Raw genomic sequence first — 21645 nt, 5'->3', positions numbered from 1 at the left:
GAGTCCAGTTTCTTCATTTTATAGATGAGAAACCTGAGGGCTAGAATGATGAAGTGACTTCCCAAAATCACATGAGAGGTAGAAGCATCAGGATTCTAATCCAGGTCTTCTGACTCTTAAATTTAGTGTTAAACCCTTAAATGGGTTGGTCCTATAGAGACCTTATAATATTGTCTGTGAAGTAATAGAGTAAGCAGTTTTTTTTTCCTCATAAAATGAGATACTTGGACCAGTTCAATGTTTCTCAACCCAAATTATACTTTGAACTAGTAGAATACTGAAATTCTCTCCTGTGGATGGCTTTCCCTTCCCCCTTAAGCCTCAGTGTGATGGCCTTCATGGATCATTAGAAGTTAGAGAAAAAGAATCAGGTTTTTTTTTTTTAAATTTATAAAGCTTAGTTTTAAAAAGTAAGGACCTATTAGGTAGCCGGGGTGTAATTTCAGTACAGTTCAACAATCATTTATTAAATAAGTACAGTGTAGGTAGGCATTGGGAGTATAAGGAAAAAAATTAAACGATAGGCATGAATTAAGTGTCAGGTACTGTGCTTAAGGTGATGGGAGGCAGTGCAAAATAGTTGAAAGAGTACTGGCTTTGGACTCAAAACACTTAGGTTTAAGTCCTGGTTTAGCAGCTGTGAAACCTTGGGCAAGTCACATTTCCCTTCTGGGCTTTATTTCTTCATCTATAAAGCAGTTATCCATATAATACTTCTTTCCCCAGGCTGTTATGAGAATCAAATGAATAGGTTTACATAAAGCACTTCGTAAACTGAAATGCTAGGTAGCTGCTGTTACCGTTAAAAGTTTTGTGGATTGGTAAAAAATTTTCCACAGACTGACGTTTGGGGAACACTGGACCAGATGATCACTTAAGGTCTCTTTCAATCCTAAAATTTTGTAAGTATGAGGTAGTTATCTGATACAGAAGGTATAAAGTATTTTGGAAGCCAGTAGCAAGGGAAAATAAGTAGGGAGAATTAGTAAATAGCCTGTTTTGTTTGCTGGAATTTGACTATATAATGTTTGATTAAAACGAGCTTTTAAACAAACATTTACATGTTATCCCTTTATTTAATTAAAAAATGAAACCAACTATGAAACCATAACCTCCCAAATATACTGAAAAATCTTGAGTAGATCATTTCCTGACCAGCAGAGCATGAAGAAACATGGCCATTCTGATAATGGTGTAAAAAGGAATATAGTCTTCTCTTCACTGCCTGTTCCTTTCTTCCTTTTTTTCTCTTTTTCTTTTCTTTCTCTCTCTGTCTCTCTCTCTTTTTTTTTTTTTTGTAGATTCTCACACAAAATGTTGACTGTCTGCAACAAAATCCTGTAAACATTTTCTAAGATGTTGAATGCTTATACGTTGGGGATTGAATGTGATATCTATGTGAAAGATATTTCTTCTATTTTTGGGGGGGGGGGGGGGGGATCCTGGTGCCAGAACTCCTTCCAGCAACAATAAAATGTTGTTAAAATTGGATGTTGACTGCCCAAAGCAGCGTGGTAACTTCCATTTGCTTTCTAACATCATACAGCTATGAAGTAGGAGATCCAAGAATCAAATCTGAGTCACAGTGTAGGCTCATAAGATCTGTATTTGAGTCCTGGCTCCTCCATTTCTTAGTTAACTTGTCTGTGGGCAAAACACACTACCTCTGTAGGCCTCAGATGATTCATAAAATAGAATGAATAATTCTCCCACCAACTACCTTTCCAGGAGTGTTTGGAAGAGGCTATTCTGTTAACCACAGCATGCATATAAAAGTTTAAGATTCAGTTATCCTTTGGTTACTGAGTGAAGCCCCCCTTCCTCTTTGACTATAATACTAACTCCCTAACATCCCCAACCCCCCCCCCAAAAAAAAACCCTCTCCATTTGGTAAGATAATGGGTGCAAACTTAGCTTGTTTAAAATACTATTTTAACATAAGTTTATGATAATCATTATTATTGTAAAACTGTTTAGCTGGAATTAGGGGTAAGGAGTCGATGAGATGATTTTTGAGGTCCCTTCTATTCCTGACATTCTAGGCCTCTAAAGTACTCTATGATTTATTTTTGAATAAACCTTCAGAATGTTCAGGTTCAGTCCCCTTTGATGGTTTAAACTATTTTGCAGTCAGTCAACTTTTGCCGTTTCTAACTTTTCAGAAAATTCTAATTACTCATTTATAGTAGTTGTTTTATCTGCTGTATGAGCTTTTTTTGCAGGTGCTTGCATGTATTGCCCACAGTTGTACTTTGGCTAATGCAGTAAAGCCAGTACAAGTGCTCCCTAATAAATGGTGATATTAAGGGATGTTGGTCTTGAATCCCAAGAGCCAAATGTTAACCAATAAAGTTTTGCAGACAGTGGAATTTCCTATCCTAGGAAACCCACCAAGAAAGTGTCAACTCTCTTTGACACTTCCTCTTTTATGGATAAAGGGGTTGGAAGTCAGCCCTGCCTGGTATTGTGGGTTACATTGCAATAGATGATGGGAACACATGCAAATATCTGCTTTTGGGCTCACCAGGTCAGAAAATAAGCATGTAGCACTTCATCCTTTGGTGAACATAACTAGCTGATTGTACCACAAAATGACAAAACCACTGAGAGGTTTGTTCTCTGTAGCACTTTACAACTTAGCTTTTAGTTTACGATTTTTTAAAAATCTGTCAAGATACACATTGAATTTGCAGTCATAGTTTCCCCAAAACACCGTAGGAAGTGGAAACATCAGTGTTAAAATACACTACTCAAACCACGGGTTTGTAACTTTTTTGGGGGTGGTGATCTAGTGAAGCCTATAGACCTCTTAGAATAATATTTTATATGCATAAAATAAAATTAATAGGATCACAAAGGAAGCTACTTATGTTGAAATATAATTACCAAAATATTAAAAAACAAATAAACCTAGATTCATGGACCCTAAGTTAAGAATGCCTCCTGAGATCCTTCTGTCTCTCCATCCCCCTTCTCCTTTCCTCTCTTAATCCTTCCTTCTCTTTTTTGCTCTCTATTTTCTCCCCCTCTCTACCTCCTTTTTCCTTTTCCTTTTCCTTTTCCTTTTTTTCTTCCCATTCTTCTTTATTTCTATCTTAGTGGAAAAAGTCTGAACACATCAGTAAGCTGCACAAAAAATGTAGCTCCCAAAAGATGAAAATAAGTAATGATTATTCTGATTTAGGTCAGATAATGAGTTGGGAATTGACCTTATGGGGTTTATTTTGTGTTTCCAGAGTCCTCAGATTAAAAAAAAAATCACAATAAATTTGGCATATGTCTGGGAAATTTGTTTATTTACCATTTGACTAGCATATACTAAGTTCTTACTATGTACAAGATCCCATACTAGACTCTGGGAGAGATAAATAGATGAATATGACTTTAATCTTGTCCATAAGTGGCCTATACTTTAGTAGTATGGAGAAAGTATACTTCAGTATTACTTATCTTAGCTTTAACTTCACATTCTGTGTCAGCTGTATATTTCCTTCTTTTCTCCCCTTACCAGATTATAGCTATTAGAGATGGTGTGTTATAGTAGAAATAGCACTGGATCTGTTGCTGAAAGGCCCTACTTTGAATCTTATCTGACATTTATTAGTTGCACAATCCTGGTTAAAGTTAACATCCTTATGCCTTATTGTAAAAATATATTGTATAATATTGTAAAATAGCAGTAATAGTTGCATCAGTCACTTCATAAAATTATAGTAAGGGAAGTGCTAAAATTCTCTATTTGACATGTTAATATCGTTAATAATTATTTACGTTTTAGACATTTCAGTTCCCATATGGATTTAGCCTCCAAATTTTAAGCAAGATAAATATTTGTTAATCTTAAATGGAAATTAAAAATTAAATGGACAGAAAATTTGAAACCTTTAAAACCACCATGATTTAAAATAATTTTTGTTTGGAGAAGCAGAGGCACACATCCCTTAGATGATTTCAGGGATTAATCTTGGGTTCAGTGGGCCACAGTTTTGGTTAATAAGTAATTTCACATAGCTATGGAGAATTTAGCCAATCTTTTTTAAAGTAAACTTTGATTAAATATGAGCCAACCAGGGGCCAAAACCCCTTTTAGAAAGAAAAATTACTATTGCTCAGTAGTTCCTACCTAAATGTTGTCTCTGAATAAAAAGGAAAAAGTGCTACATCCCTATTTTATGCCCTGCAACAATGTGTTATTGTTATACATTTTTAATAAGATCCCAGACTGTATGTAGCAATGGTCATTGATCTGTATACTGAGTGAATGCCTTTCTGCTATATCTTATACATGTGCACATTACTACTTTTTAATGGCTGTTGAATTAAATAACTCTGTGCACGTCTTAAAACACCATTAAACCTTCTGGGAGTCTTATTAGCTCACTGAGATGCTGCTGCGATCTTTTGTTTTGTTTTTCTTTTTGGTAATGTGACAGAAACCCCTTGGTCAAATTGTATCTGTCTCTTTTTATCCCATTTTACCAGTAGAAAATGTTTCGATGAAAGACCCTCCGGACTTATTGGACAGGCAGAAATGCCTGAACGCCTTGGCGTCTCTCCGACATGCCAAATGGTTTCAGGTTGGCTATTTGTTCTTACCTCATTGTTATTGTAGCCTTATGAGGGTTAGATTGTCAATACTGACTGAAACAGCTTAAGTTGGTAACATAGTTTAGCAGAAATATACACCAGCCTGAGACTCAGAAGGATTTGGTTCCAAAGACCTTGGGCAAGTCACTTATTTCTGGAGTCTTAATTTTTCCTTCTGTAAACTGAGAGTGTGAGGTAGGTGTCTTTTAAGGCCCCCATAGAACTTGAACTTTTTTACAGTCTTTGATTGCATACTTCTCAAACGGTCTGTGTTCTGCAGTTCCTTCCCATTTGAACGCTCTTGTTCCAAAGCCTCTTCTAGATGTAATATTCTGTGAATCAGTACTTGTTTGATGTCTGGTTCTTTGAAATTCAAGTGATGGGGGAAAAAAAAAGAACCAAAACAAAACAGTTTGGGCAATGTGAAAAAGTTGTAGATGGATAGATAATTAATGGGTATTTGGTTATCATGAGGCTACAAAAGCAATTTTAACATTAAGCTTCCTTCTTTTACTTTTGAGCCTGCCTTTCTAAACACAGATCTTGCTTTTTTTTTGTTTGTTTGCATGAATCTGATTTATTAACTGGCTAATTAGTAATCATTTATAAAGGACCTATCCAAGGCCAATGTGCATAAAATGAAGAATGGATTTCAGTAGGTGTATTGGAACCCTTTTGTTTGTTTTAGGCAAGGGCAAATGGACTAAAATCATGTGTAATTGTCCTCCGCATTCTGCGTGATTTGTGCAACAGAGTACCCACATGGGCTCCATTAAAAGGATGGGTAAGTACGTAAAAAATGACTAATGGGTAAACTGACAAATGCCTAGGCTACTGTTTTGGGGAAGCCTTCAGAAATTCTATGTTCCTGCTGAATTTTAATACTCCTGATTTTGTCTTAGGAAATAGTTGAGAAATGCATTATTAGGTGCTCCCTTTTCATATATGAGCCCATTTGAAGTCTTGTTATTTGCACCTGGCACTTTTCATCTTGTCCATATGCATGTTATGGCTTTATCTCCTAGTATTAGTGCTGTGTACATCCCTGGTTTTTTTCTCACCATTCACTCAGAAATGATTTATTAAGTGCCTGCTATGTGTAGTGCTCTGTGCTAGACAGCAAGAGAGATACAAAGATAATTAAAACAAGATTCTAACTCTTGTTATTTAATATAGGTGTAACCTTGTTCAAATAATTTCCCTTCTTTGAACCTCAAGTTTCTTCATCTGTAAAATTAAGAGTATTGGACCTGGTGATCTTTAGGTTCCTTTCCAAATCTAATCTTACAATCATGGACTCTGTAATCTTAACAAGTGTAGTCAACCAATACATGATTGCATTCTGTTGATCTGAATATAGGGTTTACCTCTAAAATTAAATCCCTTTGAAAGGAAGAACTTTTATATATATTCATAGGTAATATACCAAAAAGACAATTGTACAATATTGCCATATTAAATAACACTGAAAGTTGTTTGTTGTTTTTTTAAGCTATAAGAACATGTGTTCTTATTTCTCATCAGTATTCATTGCTTTGAGATTATAAGCTCCACTTAAATTTTATACCCTAAATTGGGGAATATTCAACCTATATTCTGAGTAACACAGTACTTTTTAATGCAAAATAGATCCATCCTGTCATTATCTTTGAAAGACTATTTTGCTGTCATCGTTTGTTGAGTGTCTTGGGCAAATATTTCCAAAAGCGATGTGAAAAAAATCTCCTACCATTATAATAGAATGCCCATATAAATGCCATTAAGCCTTGGCCTTTTAAAATTATTTTTATTCTTTGTAGTTGAGAATGGTTGACTCTTATTTCTTAAAAAGAATGTAGTCTTTTTTTCTATTGAATTTTGAAACTATAATAGGTACCCTTGAATTTATAGTAGTGAATAAGTGTGTGTATGTATGTGTATATGTATATGTATATATATATGTATATGTACACACATATACATTCATATGTAGTGAATTTATATCTCGTACATAATGTTTATTGCAAACGTTATTTGATGTGGGAATTCCCGTGGTGGACTTCTCCTTTATTATAGATTCATTGGAATAAAAGGTCATCTCTAGCAACAGCATCAACATAATACTAAGCAAATATTGAAAAGAGAACCCACAAATTAATCAAGAAAATGTCATTTTTTATGACCTGATTAAGTTGTCCACAATCATTTTGAGTATCTAATAATATAGTGAGTGGGTACATGATAGTGCCCTTTTATCTGTTTTAAGTGCTTGGCATAGGCCACTCTGGATAATTTTCTCTTGTGTTGTTTGTGATGCTGTTTGCTGTTTGAATGCTTTGTCCAGGTAGCTATGTGACCTTTGGCAAGTCATTTTACCTTTCCTGACTTCAGGTTCCTCATGTGTAAAATGAGGGTAATGAACTAGATGGTCTCTTAAGGTCCTGTCTAGTATAATATTCTGTGTTACATGGTTGTGCATTCTGATTTTCTAAGGTCTTGTCCAATGTTAACATTCTAGATTCTAACGTTCTATGACTAAGGCACTTTCTAGTTTTAACAGTCTTTGTTTTAACATCCTATGTTAAAAATTGTCCTTGCCCTTTGTGGTTCTATGAGTTTGTGAATGTTAGAACACAGCACATAGAATGTTAGAACTAGAAGTGACCTTATAGATCATCTAGTCTAATCCCCTTATTTTATAGATGAGGAAACTGAAACCCAGAGAGGAGAAGTGACATGTCCAAATCCTCATAGTGAATTATTAGCTCACGTTTTAACTTGGATTCCTTTTAACACTTGATGCATGTACTAATTTGTAATTTAATATCTTTTAGCCACTAGAGCTTATATGTGAAAAGTCTATAGGTACCTGTAATAGACCTTTGGGCGCTGGGGAGGCTTTGAGACGAGTAATGGAGTGTTTGGCATCTGGAATACTTCTTCCTGGTAAGGGTTTCAAACTCTGGGAGCAAAAACAAGTAAAATCTCATCTGTCTATTTTTAAAATGTCTGCTTAATGTGTGCTCTGCACAGTACAGTAGTGTGGGGGAGGTGTTCCATTTGGAATTCTTAGTTAGAATAGTGAGGAAATTTGAAAAGCTACATTGGAAAAGCCCATCTTTAGTCACTATAATCTGAGTTTTCTGTTTACTAACACAAAAGTACTAATAATGCAGGATGCCAATTGTGGTAATGCTTTACTTACATCTCTGTGATTGGAAAATAAAACCTTTTTTGTTTGTTTCATGGAGGTTGTTTAAAAAGAAATCATGAAATATGTGTGTTTGGGCAGGTAAATCATGCTCTTACTGTTGTATTATGGTTCCTTTAAGGATTTGGGGTTTGTACGGGAAGTGTAAATCATGTTCTCTTTATATATATGATTCCTTTATAGATGTTTGGGATGGGGGGTGTTAAATAAATTTTTTGTCATGTTTTTCTTTTAGAAAGTTGAAGTGATTGATCTTAGTCTTTTTGCCATAAACTTTCTCTGAAATCTTAGGCAAATAATTTTTCCTGTGGGCCTCATTTTCCTCCCCAGTAACATGAGGGGATTTGACCGGCTCTAAGGTCCTTGTCAGTTTTGAATCTTATAAACATGTACTTTTCAAAATAAGATGTAATTTTGGCCTTTTCTAAACTAATTGCATCTATTAAAGCTCATGGTACTAACAGGCAGAGAAGTTAAATGTGAAAACATGCAGTCCTGCCCCTGACTCTTTAAGAGCTGACTTGAATCTAATTCCTACAAACTTGAGCCGTATTCTAAATTGTACCTGGGATTTTTCTTTCTTTTCTTATAGGGGGGCCAGGTCTTCATGATCCCTGTGAGAGGGATCCGACTGATGCATTGAGTTATATGACAATTCAACAAAAAGAAGACATTACACACAGTGCCCAGGTAAAACACATTAATCTCTAGGACCTGGATCTAGCTGACACTTTGTAACTAAAAGTAGGATAAATCTTTTGGGAATGGCTCTTTTGGAAGGATTTGAGTAGATGGAGAGTTCTAAAAAATTTCTGCCCACTTACAGGAAGGGGGAAGTATTGGTGTACAACAGCAGTTTATGTGATAAAAGACTTTTGAGGTTTCAGTGAATCACAACATCAATAGAAGTAAATTAATGTGACATGGCAACCAAAAAGCTAATGTGCTCTAATAAGCTGTATAATGAATAATGTCCAGAGTGCTTTACTGTTCAGGGTCAGGTAGGTGTAATGTTACTATTTATCTCTGCAGTAATCAAACAGCATTTGGAATATTGTCTTCAGTTCTGGAAGCCAAACTATAGCAGAAACAATCTAGAGAACATCTAGAAAGACAAGGTCTCCAGGTTGGTGGGATTGGAAAATATGTTGTACAGAGAACCTTACTAAGGAAATGGAGAGGTGACAGCTTGTGAAGACATTGGTCTTCAGCTGTTGGTAAGGCTGTCATGTGGAAGTGGAATTAAACTTTTTCTACTTGGCCTCAGAAGGCAGAACTGGGAGCAGTGAATGAATGAATGTTGCAGTAAGAGACAGGAATAACTAACAGGGCTATCTAAAAGTATACTGGGTTCACTTGGGAAAGTACTCAGTTCCCTATCAGTGGAGGTGTTCAAGCAGAGGTTAGCTTGTCTGGGAGGTTGTAATGGAGATTTCTGTTGAGGTTAAGAGGTAAACTGTGGTTGATGAAGTCCTAGACCATGATTCTGTGATTCAGTTTTGATGGTGAATGTTATTCTCTGCTCTGTTAGTCTTAGATTTTTGGCTTCATGATAAGATATCTTTCCTAATGATCCTATATCTTTCTTACTGGTGGTTTAGGACTTTTCTTTTTTTGGGGGTGGGGTGGGTGCATGTTATTGAATGTGAATACATGAAATTTTTTTTCTTCAGCATGCACTCAGACTATCAGCTTTTGGTCAGATTTACAAAGTGCTGGAGATGGATCCTCTCCCATCTAATAAACCTTTCCAGAAATATTCCTGGTCTGTTACTGACAAAGAAGGTGCGTAATAATTATTTGTTTGGGGGAAGAAGGGGTGTGGAATGAGTTTTCAATACTTGGGCCTGAGGGATCTTCCAGAATTAACATTCTCTATTCTAAATTCTGTTGAACTCTTAATATTTTATATTCTAAGAGATAGGAGTAATAGAGTGCTGAATTTTGAATACCAACTTTGACATTTATTACCTTATGTGACCTTGGATATTGTAAATCTGACCAGTTCACCTTTCCGGGACTCAGTTTCTTCTATTAAAATCAGGGGAGTTGAATAGATAATCTTATAAGATTCTTTCAAGCTTTAAATCTATCTTGCTTCGATCTTTTCTGCTAGTGAAATTTAACTGCTTATCAAAGGCACTTGGAAAAAAATGAAAAGACGTCCCTTTCTTTGAATCCCTACCCATGGCCTCATCTTGACTCTGTGTGTGTGTGTGTGTGTGTGTGTGTGTGTTTTGAGAATTGGGGTTAAGTGACTTGCCCAGAGTCACATAGCTAGGGAGTGTTATGTGTCTGAGGCTGGATTTGAACTCAGGTCATCCTGACTCCAGGGCCGGTGTTCTATCCACTGTGCCACCTAGCTGTCCCTCTCATCTTGGCATTCTTAAAAAGGAAGCTTGGTGTTCAGGGAAGAGAATTTAATTATAAGTCAGGAGACCTCGGCTCACATCGTGACTTTCCTTAAGAAAGTCACTAGACCTCTCTGGCCCTCTGTCCTCGTAGTTGGATTACATGATCTCTAAGGTTCCTTCTGTTTTTAACAGAAATGAATTTCTAAGATAGAGAACTATTTTCCATGGTACCTAGCACGGGATTTGTTACAGTATGCCTTAAATAAGTAATTGCCAGAATGAATTAGTAATTTTACACTTAATTTTACATGGTATACTTAACCAGTTTTCCAGAAATATGGGAAGACATACTCTTAAGAATGAAAAACCTTCCTGTATTTCCTTAGCTATGGAAGAGATGATGGATACATACTTACCCAGTGAGTTTACTTGCCTTGGACAAACTTTGGGTCACTAGCATTTAATTTGCCAGCACTGTAAATCCAACTGAGGAGAGTAGTATTTGTAAGATCTTCCTCAACCAGCGTCTCTGATATGTCAGGTTCCAGATTGAATCTGTATCATTTGGTGGTGGAATCCATGGGTCCAAAACACACTGTTATTTAGTTAATTTAACAAACATTTAGTTGAATTGAATTAGCCATTATGTGTTTTAATTTCAGTTTTCTAATCAGGAAAATGGTAGGGCTGGATTAGATAATTAATCTCTAAGGTCACTTCTAGCTATAACTTATAAAACCCTCTCCAACTCTAATATGTTAATATTCTATGTTCTCAGGTCATTAAAGTCGAACTCTGATGATGTAATAAAACAGTAATAAAAAAACTCTTGGTTTTAATGCTTTAAGATTTACAAAGCGCTTTCCTTACAACCATCCTGGGAGGAATCTGTTGTAAGTGGGTCTTCTGATTTTATAATTGAGGAAAGAGTACATTGGAGGGCTTAAGTAAGTTATCTAGGATCACATTGATAGTATCAAAGCAGAGGCTTAAACCCAGTGCTCTTTTAATATACAGTATGTTCTTTCTGTGGGATTAAAAAAAATCTCCTCCCCCCCATTTTTATGAAGATTCTCAGTAGAAGGATATTTGGTAAACTCATTAGTGGAGTCTTTCTTAATTCTCTTTTTAATATATGGTCTAAATAAGTTTGATGTGAACATTATATCCTGGGGACAGGAAACTGGTATGTGAGTAGTAATTGCCTAATTTTTGTAGCCCTTTATTGTTTAAAAAGCAGATTCCTGCAATTTATAATGGTATGAATTATAATTTCATTTTACTACAGCTTACTTTAATGATTATACTTGAGTTTTCCAGTGAATCTAAGGGTTAGACAAAGTACTTAGAATATGAAACCAAATCCCCCACTTCTTGATAAACCAAGCATTTATAATATCCACTCTGTGCTAGGCACTGTGCTGGGTTCTGGGCAATACAGATACAAAACTTAGATAGTCAGTACCCTCAAGGAGCTTAAATTATAGTAGAGGATGCTGCATGAGATGAAGAAACAGGCTTGGAGAGGCTCATGACTGGAACCCAGATATTCTTAACTTGTACTTGTGCTTATTCAACTACATTATGTTGCTACTATCTAATTGCATAAAAACCAAATCTGTATTTTTGAAGAGAATCACTTCTATATTTTAAAAATAATTTTATTTAAAATGTCTTCTTACCCATTCTTGAAAAGAAGCAGAATAAGTATAGGACAGGAATGGGAATCTGTGGCCTTCTAGGTCCTTGGGTGTAGCCTTTTGACTGAGTCCAAGTCTTACAAAACAAATCCTTTTATTAAGGGGATTTGTTCTGTGAAGTTTGGATTCAGTCAGAGGGGCTGCACTTGAGGACCTAGAAGGCCATATGTGACCTTGAGGCTGCAGGTTCCCCACCCCTGGTATAGAGGATAATGCTTGGGCAAAACACTTCTTTTCTATAGGCATTTTTTTCTTCCTCTGTAAAATGAAGTAGTAAAGTCTCCTTTGTGCTCTGAAGTTTATGGTTTCCTTGGATGATTTGTTCACAGCAGAGAAAGTTGTGTCCATTGGCACATCATTTACATAGTTGAACAGCATGCTTATTTAGTTTTAAGACAACCTGTGAATTCTAGGCAGGCTGGAGGAAGCAACTTTTGATATATTTTAATGAACTAGAATGTGATTGGAACAGACCTTGTTTCCTCTTTTCTCCAAGTCTTCAGTCTCCAAGCCTAGCACACTCATCATTTTATGTATTGTATTTGATTTGCATTACAAAGCATATATTACTTTCTCTTGGAATCAGGATTGTCCTGAGTGGGAAGTATTGACTAATAGAGTAACTGAAGTCAGTGTTTCCTCCAAGAGACAGTAAATCTTGGTGATTACAGAATATGGAGTTAATCTCTATATTGTTGCAATCTTTTGTGAAATACGTCTGCAAATCTTTCTATTGTGGTATCAGTTTATTGAGCACTGAAGAATAGTGTGCAGAGGCAAGAGCTCTGGGCTGGAAGCCAGCACACCGAGGTTCTCCTGACTTTTTACTATCTGAACTTTGGCAAATCACTTAAACTCTTTGGCCTTGATTTTTTTCTTTTTAATATGATTAGGTTGCATTGCATAGTCTCTAAGGCCCTCTTACAACCTATCTAGCTGAGATGGTTCTGTAAGTCTCTCCCTTCTGCACGCCTCACCTCCTTGGCACTACATTAACAGAAAGATTTGAATTAGAATTGTTCAGCTTCTGAATCATGAAACTTGTTGAAGTTACCTTTGAACTTGTAGTGTAAGTGATATAGAGCACTTGAGCAATCAGAAGACATGCATTAAAATCTTGGTTTTGCTAGTTTTCTATGATCCAAACCTAAAATGAGACTCCCACCCTCTTCTAAACATAATATAACTGTATAAAATGGCAATTGTAGGGTGATACGGATGTTGTTTATAATTGACATCAGTTTATTAAATCTGAAGGTTTTATAAAATTCACATCTGTATACAAATTGAAGGTCTTATAAAGGAGATTTGGGGAATAGGATATAGTAATGGTTGTAATGTGTGACCTTCTCTTAGGCAAGATCACTTCACATCTCTGGCTTCAGTTATTTTATCTTTAAGATAAAAGTATAGACTCCTATGTCCTGTGTCTGTTCTTCATTACTCTGAAATTCATGGTTCTTGCCTGTAAAATGGGGATATTAATACTTGAACTGTCTACTGCTAAAGCATTGTTGTCAGGAGTAATAGTTTATATTAAGTGCAAATGTAGGCTGCTATTTTTCCTATAAAAATACAGTTTTTGACCTAATTTGATCCTGGGTAATAGTTTCCTCCTGTTACCCAACAGATTTTATTGAGTACCTACTATATGCTCAACTTAGTGCTACGCATTAAAAGGAGACATGACTTCTGCTTTTCAAAGAGCTTCCAATTGCTTTGGAGAAATATAATATAGTGTTGTTACTATTCTGATTGAATAGAATGACATATGACTGCATAAAATAAATACCCAAAATATGTAATATTGAGAGTAAGAGCTATTAAAAAAAGTAGCTAGGGAAGATTCCCTGGAGCAAGTGGTCCGTGAAATATGTGTTGAAAGGGAAATTTTTTTGTTAAGCAGAGACAAGGAAGGAAGAAGGGATACAGTGGACTGCTTGTAAACAGTTCTGTTATTTAAAAGCACAGACCCAGTTCATAGACTTTCTTAGAGCTTGGATGGACAATACAGATGAGGACACTAAAAGAAATAGTTATTTCCCAAAGGTGAAGGTAGTGGCAAGACATTTACCTATTTGTGCTACACTTCAGTATATGTAATTACAGTTTTATTTTTAAATCAAATGGCACAAATATGAGCAGATAAATAATATTTGCCATAAGAAATTATGTTAAGGCTAAGAGGTTGTAAAGTTGCACTTTTAGAATATCAGTCTTATTTGAAAGAGAAGAGAGAGAAGCAGCTAGATGTGGTGGAAAGTATATTGGAATTGGGCATTAGCAAAGATAGTTCGAGTTTTGACTTCAGCAGTTGGTACTTTTTTGAATTTGACTAAGTCTCTTCACCTAAGCCTCATTTTTTTTTTCATCTATAAAATGAGACTAACAGTACCTTTCACTACCATTTTCATGGGATTGTTGGGATGACAGTGTTTTATATATTATTTAGGGTGACAGCAATGTGATGATAATTTTGCAATTATTCTATTTTTGACTAACAAATCCATTACACTATTTTCTCAGGTGCTGGTTCCTCATCTCTGAAGAGACCTTTTGAAGATGGATTAGATGATAAAGATCCCAATAAAAAGATGAAGCGAAACTTAAGGAAGAGTATGTATAGATTGTATTCCTCATCTTTCTTCAGTTAAAATAGATGTGATCTGGGAAAGATTCCTAGTATGAAATAGAACAGATTCAAAGATGAATGTTGGAATTTTGAGAATATTGAAAGGAAAATTTTGTGTTTTGGCTAAGAGGTGAATGATACTGATGTTTAATATAGTGACTGTCTCTTGAGTGTCTGATATAATTTCTTAAGTTCATTGTACTGTTCATTAGCAATAGTGCAGTATTTTTCAAGGTTAAGTTGATAGTTTTAAAAGTAGAATTAACTCTTTAAAAGTAGATTAACTCTTATACTAAAATCATCTGCCCATGATTTCATCATGCTGTGAAGGTGAATCTTCACAAAAATTATGCCTGTGATTCGGCAGCTCCTAATATGATGAACAGGCTTTGAGTCAGGCCTGTAGACCAACTGTTTGTCTTATCTAAGGATCAGCTTAGAAAAGCATAGAGGATTTTCACAAGAAAGTTGACCACTGGGTGAAAAAATTTTTTTTGAACCATAGATTTTCATGAAGACCATTTAGTAATTTGCGGTTTATGTCAATGGAAGGAATAACCCACTACAGTATAATGACAGTTCCTTAAAGTTCAAGTGAGGATAGTGAGAAAACCTTCTCTGTCAAAGCTCTGCTCTGATGCTTCATTGTGGTATGGAGATGACTCAGGGTTCGAGATAGGCTATTTCAGCCAGCTGCATGCTTTGGCAAGTCCTATAGAAGGGGTTATCTTAACGGACTGAGGCCAGCCTTGCTAAGGGCAGGAAGGCTTTTCACCTTTTGAGCACTTGTGTATCACCTCATGATGGTTTTTTGTTTTGTTTTTTTTCCCCAGTCACAGCTGCTGATGGAGCTGTTGACTTAGTTGTGGAGGGACTGTGATGTCTAATAATGGAAGAGGTACCTGCACCAGTGTAGAGCCAAATCTCAAGTTTTGAATTAACCAATCAACATACATTGTGTTGCGTTTCTTGTGTACCTGGCATTATGCTCTGTGCTGAGGATACAGAGACTAAAAAACATGATCTTTGACTGGAACGGGCTTGCAGTCTATTGAAAGAAATAGTTTGTAGATCTCTAAATAAACTGAAAATGTATACATAATGAATACAAACTTTTTTTTTTTGAGGAGGTGGCACTTAAAAAAACCCCACCTCAAATAGGAAGTGCCACTTGAGCTGAGCTGTGAAGAAGCTTAGAATTTCCATGAAGTAGAATATGAGAGGTGAAAGCAAATTGTTGACCAGCTTTGTGGCGTGCTTATCCCATCTTTTAAACTTGGTGCTGCTTTTTTGGAGCAAGGGTTATTTATTTATCTCTAATGATAATAAAGCTTTTCTCATTCTTTTTTCTTCTTATTCCTCATCCTCTTATAGTTCTGGACAGTAAAGCAATAGATCTAATGAATGCCCTTATGAGGCTCAACCAGATCAGGCCTGGTCTCCAGTATAAACTCTTATCCCAGTCTGGCCCTGTTCATGCGCCAGTCTTCACAATGTCTGTAGATGTGGATGGCACAACATATGAAGCATCAGGACCATCTAAGAAAACCGCAAAACTTCATGTAGCAGTGAAGGTAAATTCATTGAGCTTATTTATATATTCTCAAAACTTTTCCCCCCTAAATTTACATTCTCTCATATGTGAGCACATTCATGAGAAATCACTTAGGAGGAGCCAAGATGGCGGAGTACGAGGTGAGTCTCTCTTGCCCTCCCCTATTAGCCCCTGAAATACCAGAAAATATCACCCCAGGAAAAACCCTGGAACAGCTGAACCAAAAGAAAGATGGGGTGCAGCAGTCTAGTAGCCTAGGTAGCTTGAGGAATTAATTGGAAAGGCCCCTTTTACCTTAGGGGAGGGGAGCAGTACAGAACGGGAGGCATCCCAGCATGCTAGTGGAAAGCCGTATCTCAGCATACCAGGAAGAGATCCTGAAGCCCGGGTGGTGGAGCGGGCAAGCACTGGTGCCTGGACCTCTGAGTGCCTCATTGAGGGTGGGGGAGCTGGTGGAGGCCAGCTCAGAGAACCACCAGGTGCCTCGGCATTCTACAGCAACCGGCTCTCCCAGTGCCTCAGTGAGACTAAGGGAAGCTGCGCTCCAGGGTGCCCCACATGGGTGAACACCCTGCATCCTTCTGGGGGGAGCTGAAGAGGGCAAAAGGAAGGAAAGGCCTGGGAAAGCAGGAAATCTCCAGCAGCCACACTACCCAATCCTACCCCTGGAGTTCCAGTGTTGCTGGTTCTGGCCTGACACCAGGTGGGCTGCCGGAGTCCTGCAGCCTCTGACTGCCAACATTGGATGCCCTAGCACATGGAGCCAGTGACCAGGCCCTGGGCTCCCGGTGTGGGAAGCTTGGGTCAGTGCCCTCTGCTCCCTAGCGGGAGAACCCGGTCTCTTTGAAGGCTGGGAAACGGGCAGGCACCGTGAACAGAGGGAAATGTATGGTAGATTCTTATTGTGAGAAGACTGAGGATCAGGGCAGAGATTCTGAAGAGGACAACATTGTTGGTGGACCCACATCTGGAACCTCAAAGGGGAGTGTGAACTGGTCTGAAGCCCAGGAGGCCTTCTTGGGGGAGCTCAGGAAGGATTTTAGGGGTCGAGTGAGAGAGAGAAGAAAAAATGGGAAAAGAAATGAGAGGTATGCAAGAGAGAGTCAATAGCTTGGAAAAGGAAGGACAAAAATTAACTGTAGAAAACAAATCCTTAAAAAATACAATTGGCCAACTGGAAAAAAGGTACACTGAAGAAAACAAGTTCCTAAAAAATAGAATTGGCCAAATTGGGGAAGGAGGTACAGGATCTAATCGAAGAAAATAATTTATTAAAAATTAGAGTTGAGCAAGTGGAAGCTAATGATTCTATGAGAGAGTGGGAATCAGTTAAACAAAAACAAAAGAATGAAAAGGTGGATGGGGACGTGAAATGCCTCATTGGTAGAACAACTAACCTGGAAAATAGATCCAGGAGAGACAATTTAAAAATTATTGGTGTACCTGAAAGTCATGATGAGGGAAGGACCCTAGACAGTGTCTTTCAGCAAATCATGAAGGAGGACTGCCCTGGGGTCCTAGAACCAGAGGGTAGAATAGCAATAGAAAGAATCCACCGATCACCTCCTGAAAGAGGTCCCAAATTGAAAACACCAAGGAATATAGTAGCAAAGTTCCAAAATTGCCAGGTCAGGGAGAAGATGCTGCAAGCAGCCAGAGAGAAACAATGTAAATGTCGTGGAAGCACAGTTGGGATTACACAGGACCTTGCAGCTTCTACATTAAAAGACCATGGGGCATGGAATATGATATTCCGTAGGGCAAAGGAGTTTGGATTGCAGCCAGGAATCAACTACCCAGCGAAGGTGAGCATGATCTTTCAGAGGAGGAGATGGATGTTCAATGAGGTAGGGAACTACCATACCTTCTTGGTGTAAGGACCAGAGCTCAACAAAGAGTTTGATCTTCAAATATAGGATTTAGGAGAGACATAGAAGGGTGAATGGGACAGAAGGATACAATGTGTTGTTGGTGGGGGCGGGCTGTTTGCATCCTTACAAAGGGAAGATGGGGCTTGTTAACTCTTGAGAACTGTATTGTTATTGTACCATGTTGGAGGGGTATACATAGAGGGGGTGGGTATGGATTGACTTTGATGTAGTGATGAAAAGGATCTAGTTGAGTGGGTTGAATAGATCCAAGTGAGTGACTTAATCTGGTCTACCTGGGAATATGTGCTGAAAGAAGGGGAAAGGAGGCAGACAGGTGAATTGCATCACAGGAAAGGGCACAGGGACCTATTGCAGCAGAGGGAAAGAGGAGAGGGAGATAAGCTTTGGGCCTTGCTCTCATTGGATTTGGCTTAGGAAGGGAGTAACATAATAGGTTGGGTGAGGAGGTCTAGCATGCCCTGTGGGCAGTGAGGGGGGTGGGAAAGGGGAGGGGGGTTAGTGGAGGGAGGGTGGGACTGGGGGAGGTGGTGGTCAGGGGCAGGGCATTGGTGGGGAGGGAAGGGGAGAGGAGAGAGGGAGGGGCGTGGACAGAGAGGAAAAGGGATGGTGAGAAAGACAGATAGTAATCATAATTGTGAATGTGATATATGAATGCAATGGAATACTATTGTACTATAAGAAATGATGAACAGGCAGACTTCAGATAAACCTGGAAAGACTTGTATGGTTTGATGCTGAGTGAAGTGAGCAGAACCAGGAGAATGTTGTACACGGTAACAGCCACATTGAGTGATGACTGACTTTGATAGACTTAACTTCTCAGCAATACAAAGATCTAAGACATCTCCAAAAGCCTCATGAGGAAAATGCTACCCACATCCAGAGAAAGAACTATGGAGTTTGAATGCAGATCAAAACATACTATTTGCTGTTTTTTCTTCTGTATTCTGATGGTTCCTCCTATTAGTTCTAATTCTTACTTACAATATCACTAATGTGAAAATATGTTTAATAGGAATGTATATGTATAGCCTATATTAGATTGTGCGCCATCTTGGGGAGGGAGGGGGAGAAAAATTTAAAACTCAAAAGCTTATGGAAGTGATTGTTGATAAATTAAAATAAATGAATAAAAAAATTTTTTAAAAATAAAAATCAGCTGTTTATGTATATGTAGTCTCATGTAGAATCTAATAATTAAAAACTTGAATATATAGAATAGGGACTATAGAAACAACTTTAGAATTGCATTTCAGTTACTGTCTGAACTTCATTTCTCTAGCTTGTAATTTCCAGTTGTAGATGTCCCTCCTTATCAGTAATTACAGTATAACACTGGTTAACCTAATTTTTTTTTTTTTACTGAACTAAATGTTATATAGATAAAGATAAAAATTGAACTTGGAACTAACCATGCTCTGGTGTTTTATGTTTTCTTTCATCCATATACTTAGGTCTCTGGTAGTTCAATTTAAAGTGTATTAAAATTTTAACTATTTTGCATTTTTTTTTTATTCTTGTAGGTTTTGCAAGCAATGGGCTATCCAACAGGCTTTGATGCAGATATTGAATGTATGAGCTCCGATGAAAAGTCAGATAATGAAGGCAAAAATGAAACGGTGTCTTCAAACTCAAGCAATAATACTGGGAATTCTACAACCGAAACCTCCAGTACCTTAGAGGTATAGTTGTTTTTTATTGAAAACATGGAATGTGACAAGGTTTGTCAATAACATCTACAGAGGGTCCATGAAAAGCTTTGTGCTTACTGTCAATTGGGAACATTTACAGTATTTGAGTAATGAGATTGGCAAAGGGCAGTTTGGGTCAGTGCTAAGAGGCAGAGAGATAGAGACAGATAGGAGAGGTAGCATGGTATAGTGGAAAAAGAATGATGACGGATTTGAAATCAGGAGAATTTGATACAAATTCTGATATTGACATTCACAGACTGAGTGACCATGGGTAAGATGTTTTACTAATGGTCCCATTTCCTCATCAGTAAATTGAGGATTGTACTTATACTATCCACTTTATAGCACCATTGTCAGGAAAGTACTTTGTAGAATTTATTATTACTGTTTATCACCATTACCATTGTTGTAGGCTTGTTGAATGAAAAAAGCACTGCCTAAACTTTAGATTTAGAGCTTTGAATTTGCCCCACCTGCAGCGTGCCTACTCTCTGAATGTTTGATGGGGTTCCAATAGGTGGATTGAATATTAGTGAGAGAGTTGGCATTACGTAAGAGACTAAACTGGGAATCAATAGACCTGGGTTGGAATCTGACTTCCTACAACTTATTAGCTATGACCTTGGGTGTATCCCCAAACTTGAGTTTCCTTATCTATAATGTGGAAAGAATAAATTTGCAGGATGTTCTATAGATCAAATGAAATATATAGAAAGTAGTTTTTAATTGAAAATACTGTGTAACTTTCTGCCTTTATCATGTGAGATGGAATGGGAATTTCACTCTATTCCCTCAGAAGACATCCCTCATTGAACTTAAGGCATTTGGAAAACTTGGTTTCAATATGTGATAAAGAAAGAAGTTTGTATTGTCTTTGCTTTGACTGAATATTTATTTGTTATCAACAACATAGTCACAGTCTTACTGGATTTTTGAAACATGTGCTGTGCTCTTTTAGGCATTCTGGATACAAAAGAAGTGTAAAGTATGGTACCTTCCTATGAGAAAATTAGCATCTATCTGGGGAGTTGCCAAAAGAATGGGAAGGTTTAGTGACAAGTGTTTTATCCTGAAATACTGAAATTACTATACAAACAATTACAAAACCAGATGAGTATTGCAAGATGCTGACTGTGGTATATGAGAAGGGGAGACCAGTATGGACGTTGATAATATGAACAATATATATGAGGATACATTTATTAGGTTTTAGATACAATGTAGCTTTTTTGGGGGGGGTGAGGAAATTGGGGTTAAATGACTTAAGCAGGATCACCCAGCTAGTAAATGTTTGTTCTGAGGCCGGATTTGAACTCAGGTCCTCCCGACTCCAGGGCTGGTGCCACTTAGCTGCCTCACAATGTAGCTTTAAGTAAAGAGTAATTTATGAAAGAAATATCTATGAAATACAACATTGTAGCCATAAAAAGGCAAGGGTTCGCTCTTGCCCCCCCCAATGAAACAAAACAAAGCACAAAGAAGTAACATCACCATTGAAACTTGGCACATTTTTGAAAAGTAGTCTTAGACTTGATTGGTAGACAAGGTAATAGTTAATCAATTGATATTTTGCTTCAATAGATCTTGTTGATATGGCTATTTTTTCTGCACAGATAGCCCCAGGAATGCTTCCTAGTCTGTGAGTAGTGGACCACTGGAGGTCTGTGGAGTTTTGAAAGGGATTCATGAATCTGTATGTGTACCAAGCATTGCTCTTTTCATCACCTTGTATAATAACTGTTGCTATATGAGGATCTGTGAAAGTTTGACCTTAATAAAGAAATTGTCATACTCCTTAAAAGTTTCAGTAGTTGCTGTGATTATAAAACATTCAGTGACCTTGGTAGAAGTTGTCAGAATTTGTGCTCCACTGTGACACAACCTTCAGGAAGCTAAGGTCATAACTTCCCCACATGGAGTTATGAGAGCAGAACTTGATTGAGTGAAAGCAATAATAAAAACCTAATTTTTCAAGTTATTTTTGGTCAATTTTTAAAAATTGAGATTTTGGAAATGTGGTTGAACTTAAAATGTTGAAATT

General features: G+C 37.3%; 1 protein-coding gene across 4 annotated transcripts in view; it reads left to right on the top strand.

Moving 5' to 3' along the window:
* The window catches only part of LOC114047037 (spermatid perinuclear RNA-binding protein), a 136988-nt gene that overhangs the window by 99824 nt on the left and 15519 nt on the right, over positions 1–21645 (top strand). For 3 of the 4 annotated variants that reach the window (XM_027867702.1, XM_027867705.1, XM_027867704.1), the window contains 8 exons: positions 4483–4577; positions 5276–5371; positions 7401–7512; positions 8370–8467; positions 9451–9562; positions 14358–14447; positions 15838–16037; positions 19434–19592. In XM_027867702.1, coding sequence (XP_027723503.1) covers positions 4483–4577; positions 5276–5371; positions 7401–7512; positions 8370–8467; positions 9451–9562; positions 14358–14447; positions 15838–16037; positions 19434–19592 — 962 coding nt within the window. The remainder of the gene's footprint in view (positions 1–4482; positions 4578–5275; positions 5372–7400; positions 7513–8369; positions 8468–9450; positions 9563–14357; positions 14448–15837; positions 16038–19433; positions 19593–21645) is intronic. The other variant, XM_027867703.1, reaches the window with a different exon arrangement.

The sequence above is a fragment of the Vombatus ursinus genome, unplaced genomic scaffold (genome assembly GCF_900497805.2).
Source record: "Vombatus ursinus unplaced genomic scaffold, bare-nosed wombat genome assembly UNPS02014786.1, whole genome shotgun sequence".
Classification (NCBI taxonomy): Eukaryota; Metazoa; Chordata; class Mammalia; order Diprotodontia; family Vombatidae; genus Vombatus; species Vombatus ursinus.
Note: the sequence above shows the minus strand (reverse complement) of the source record. Positions and strands in the feature narration are given on the sequence as shown.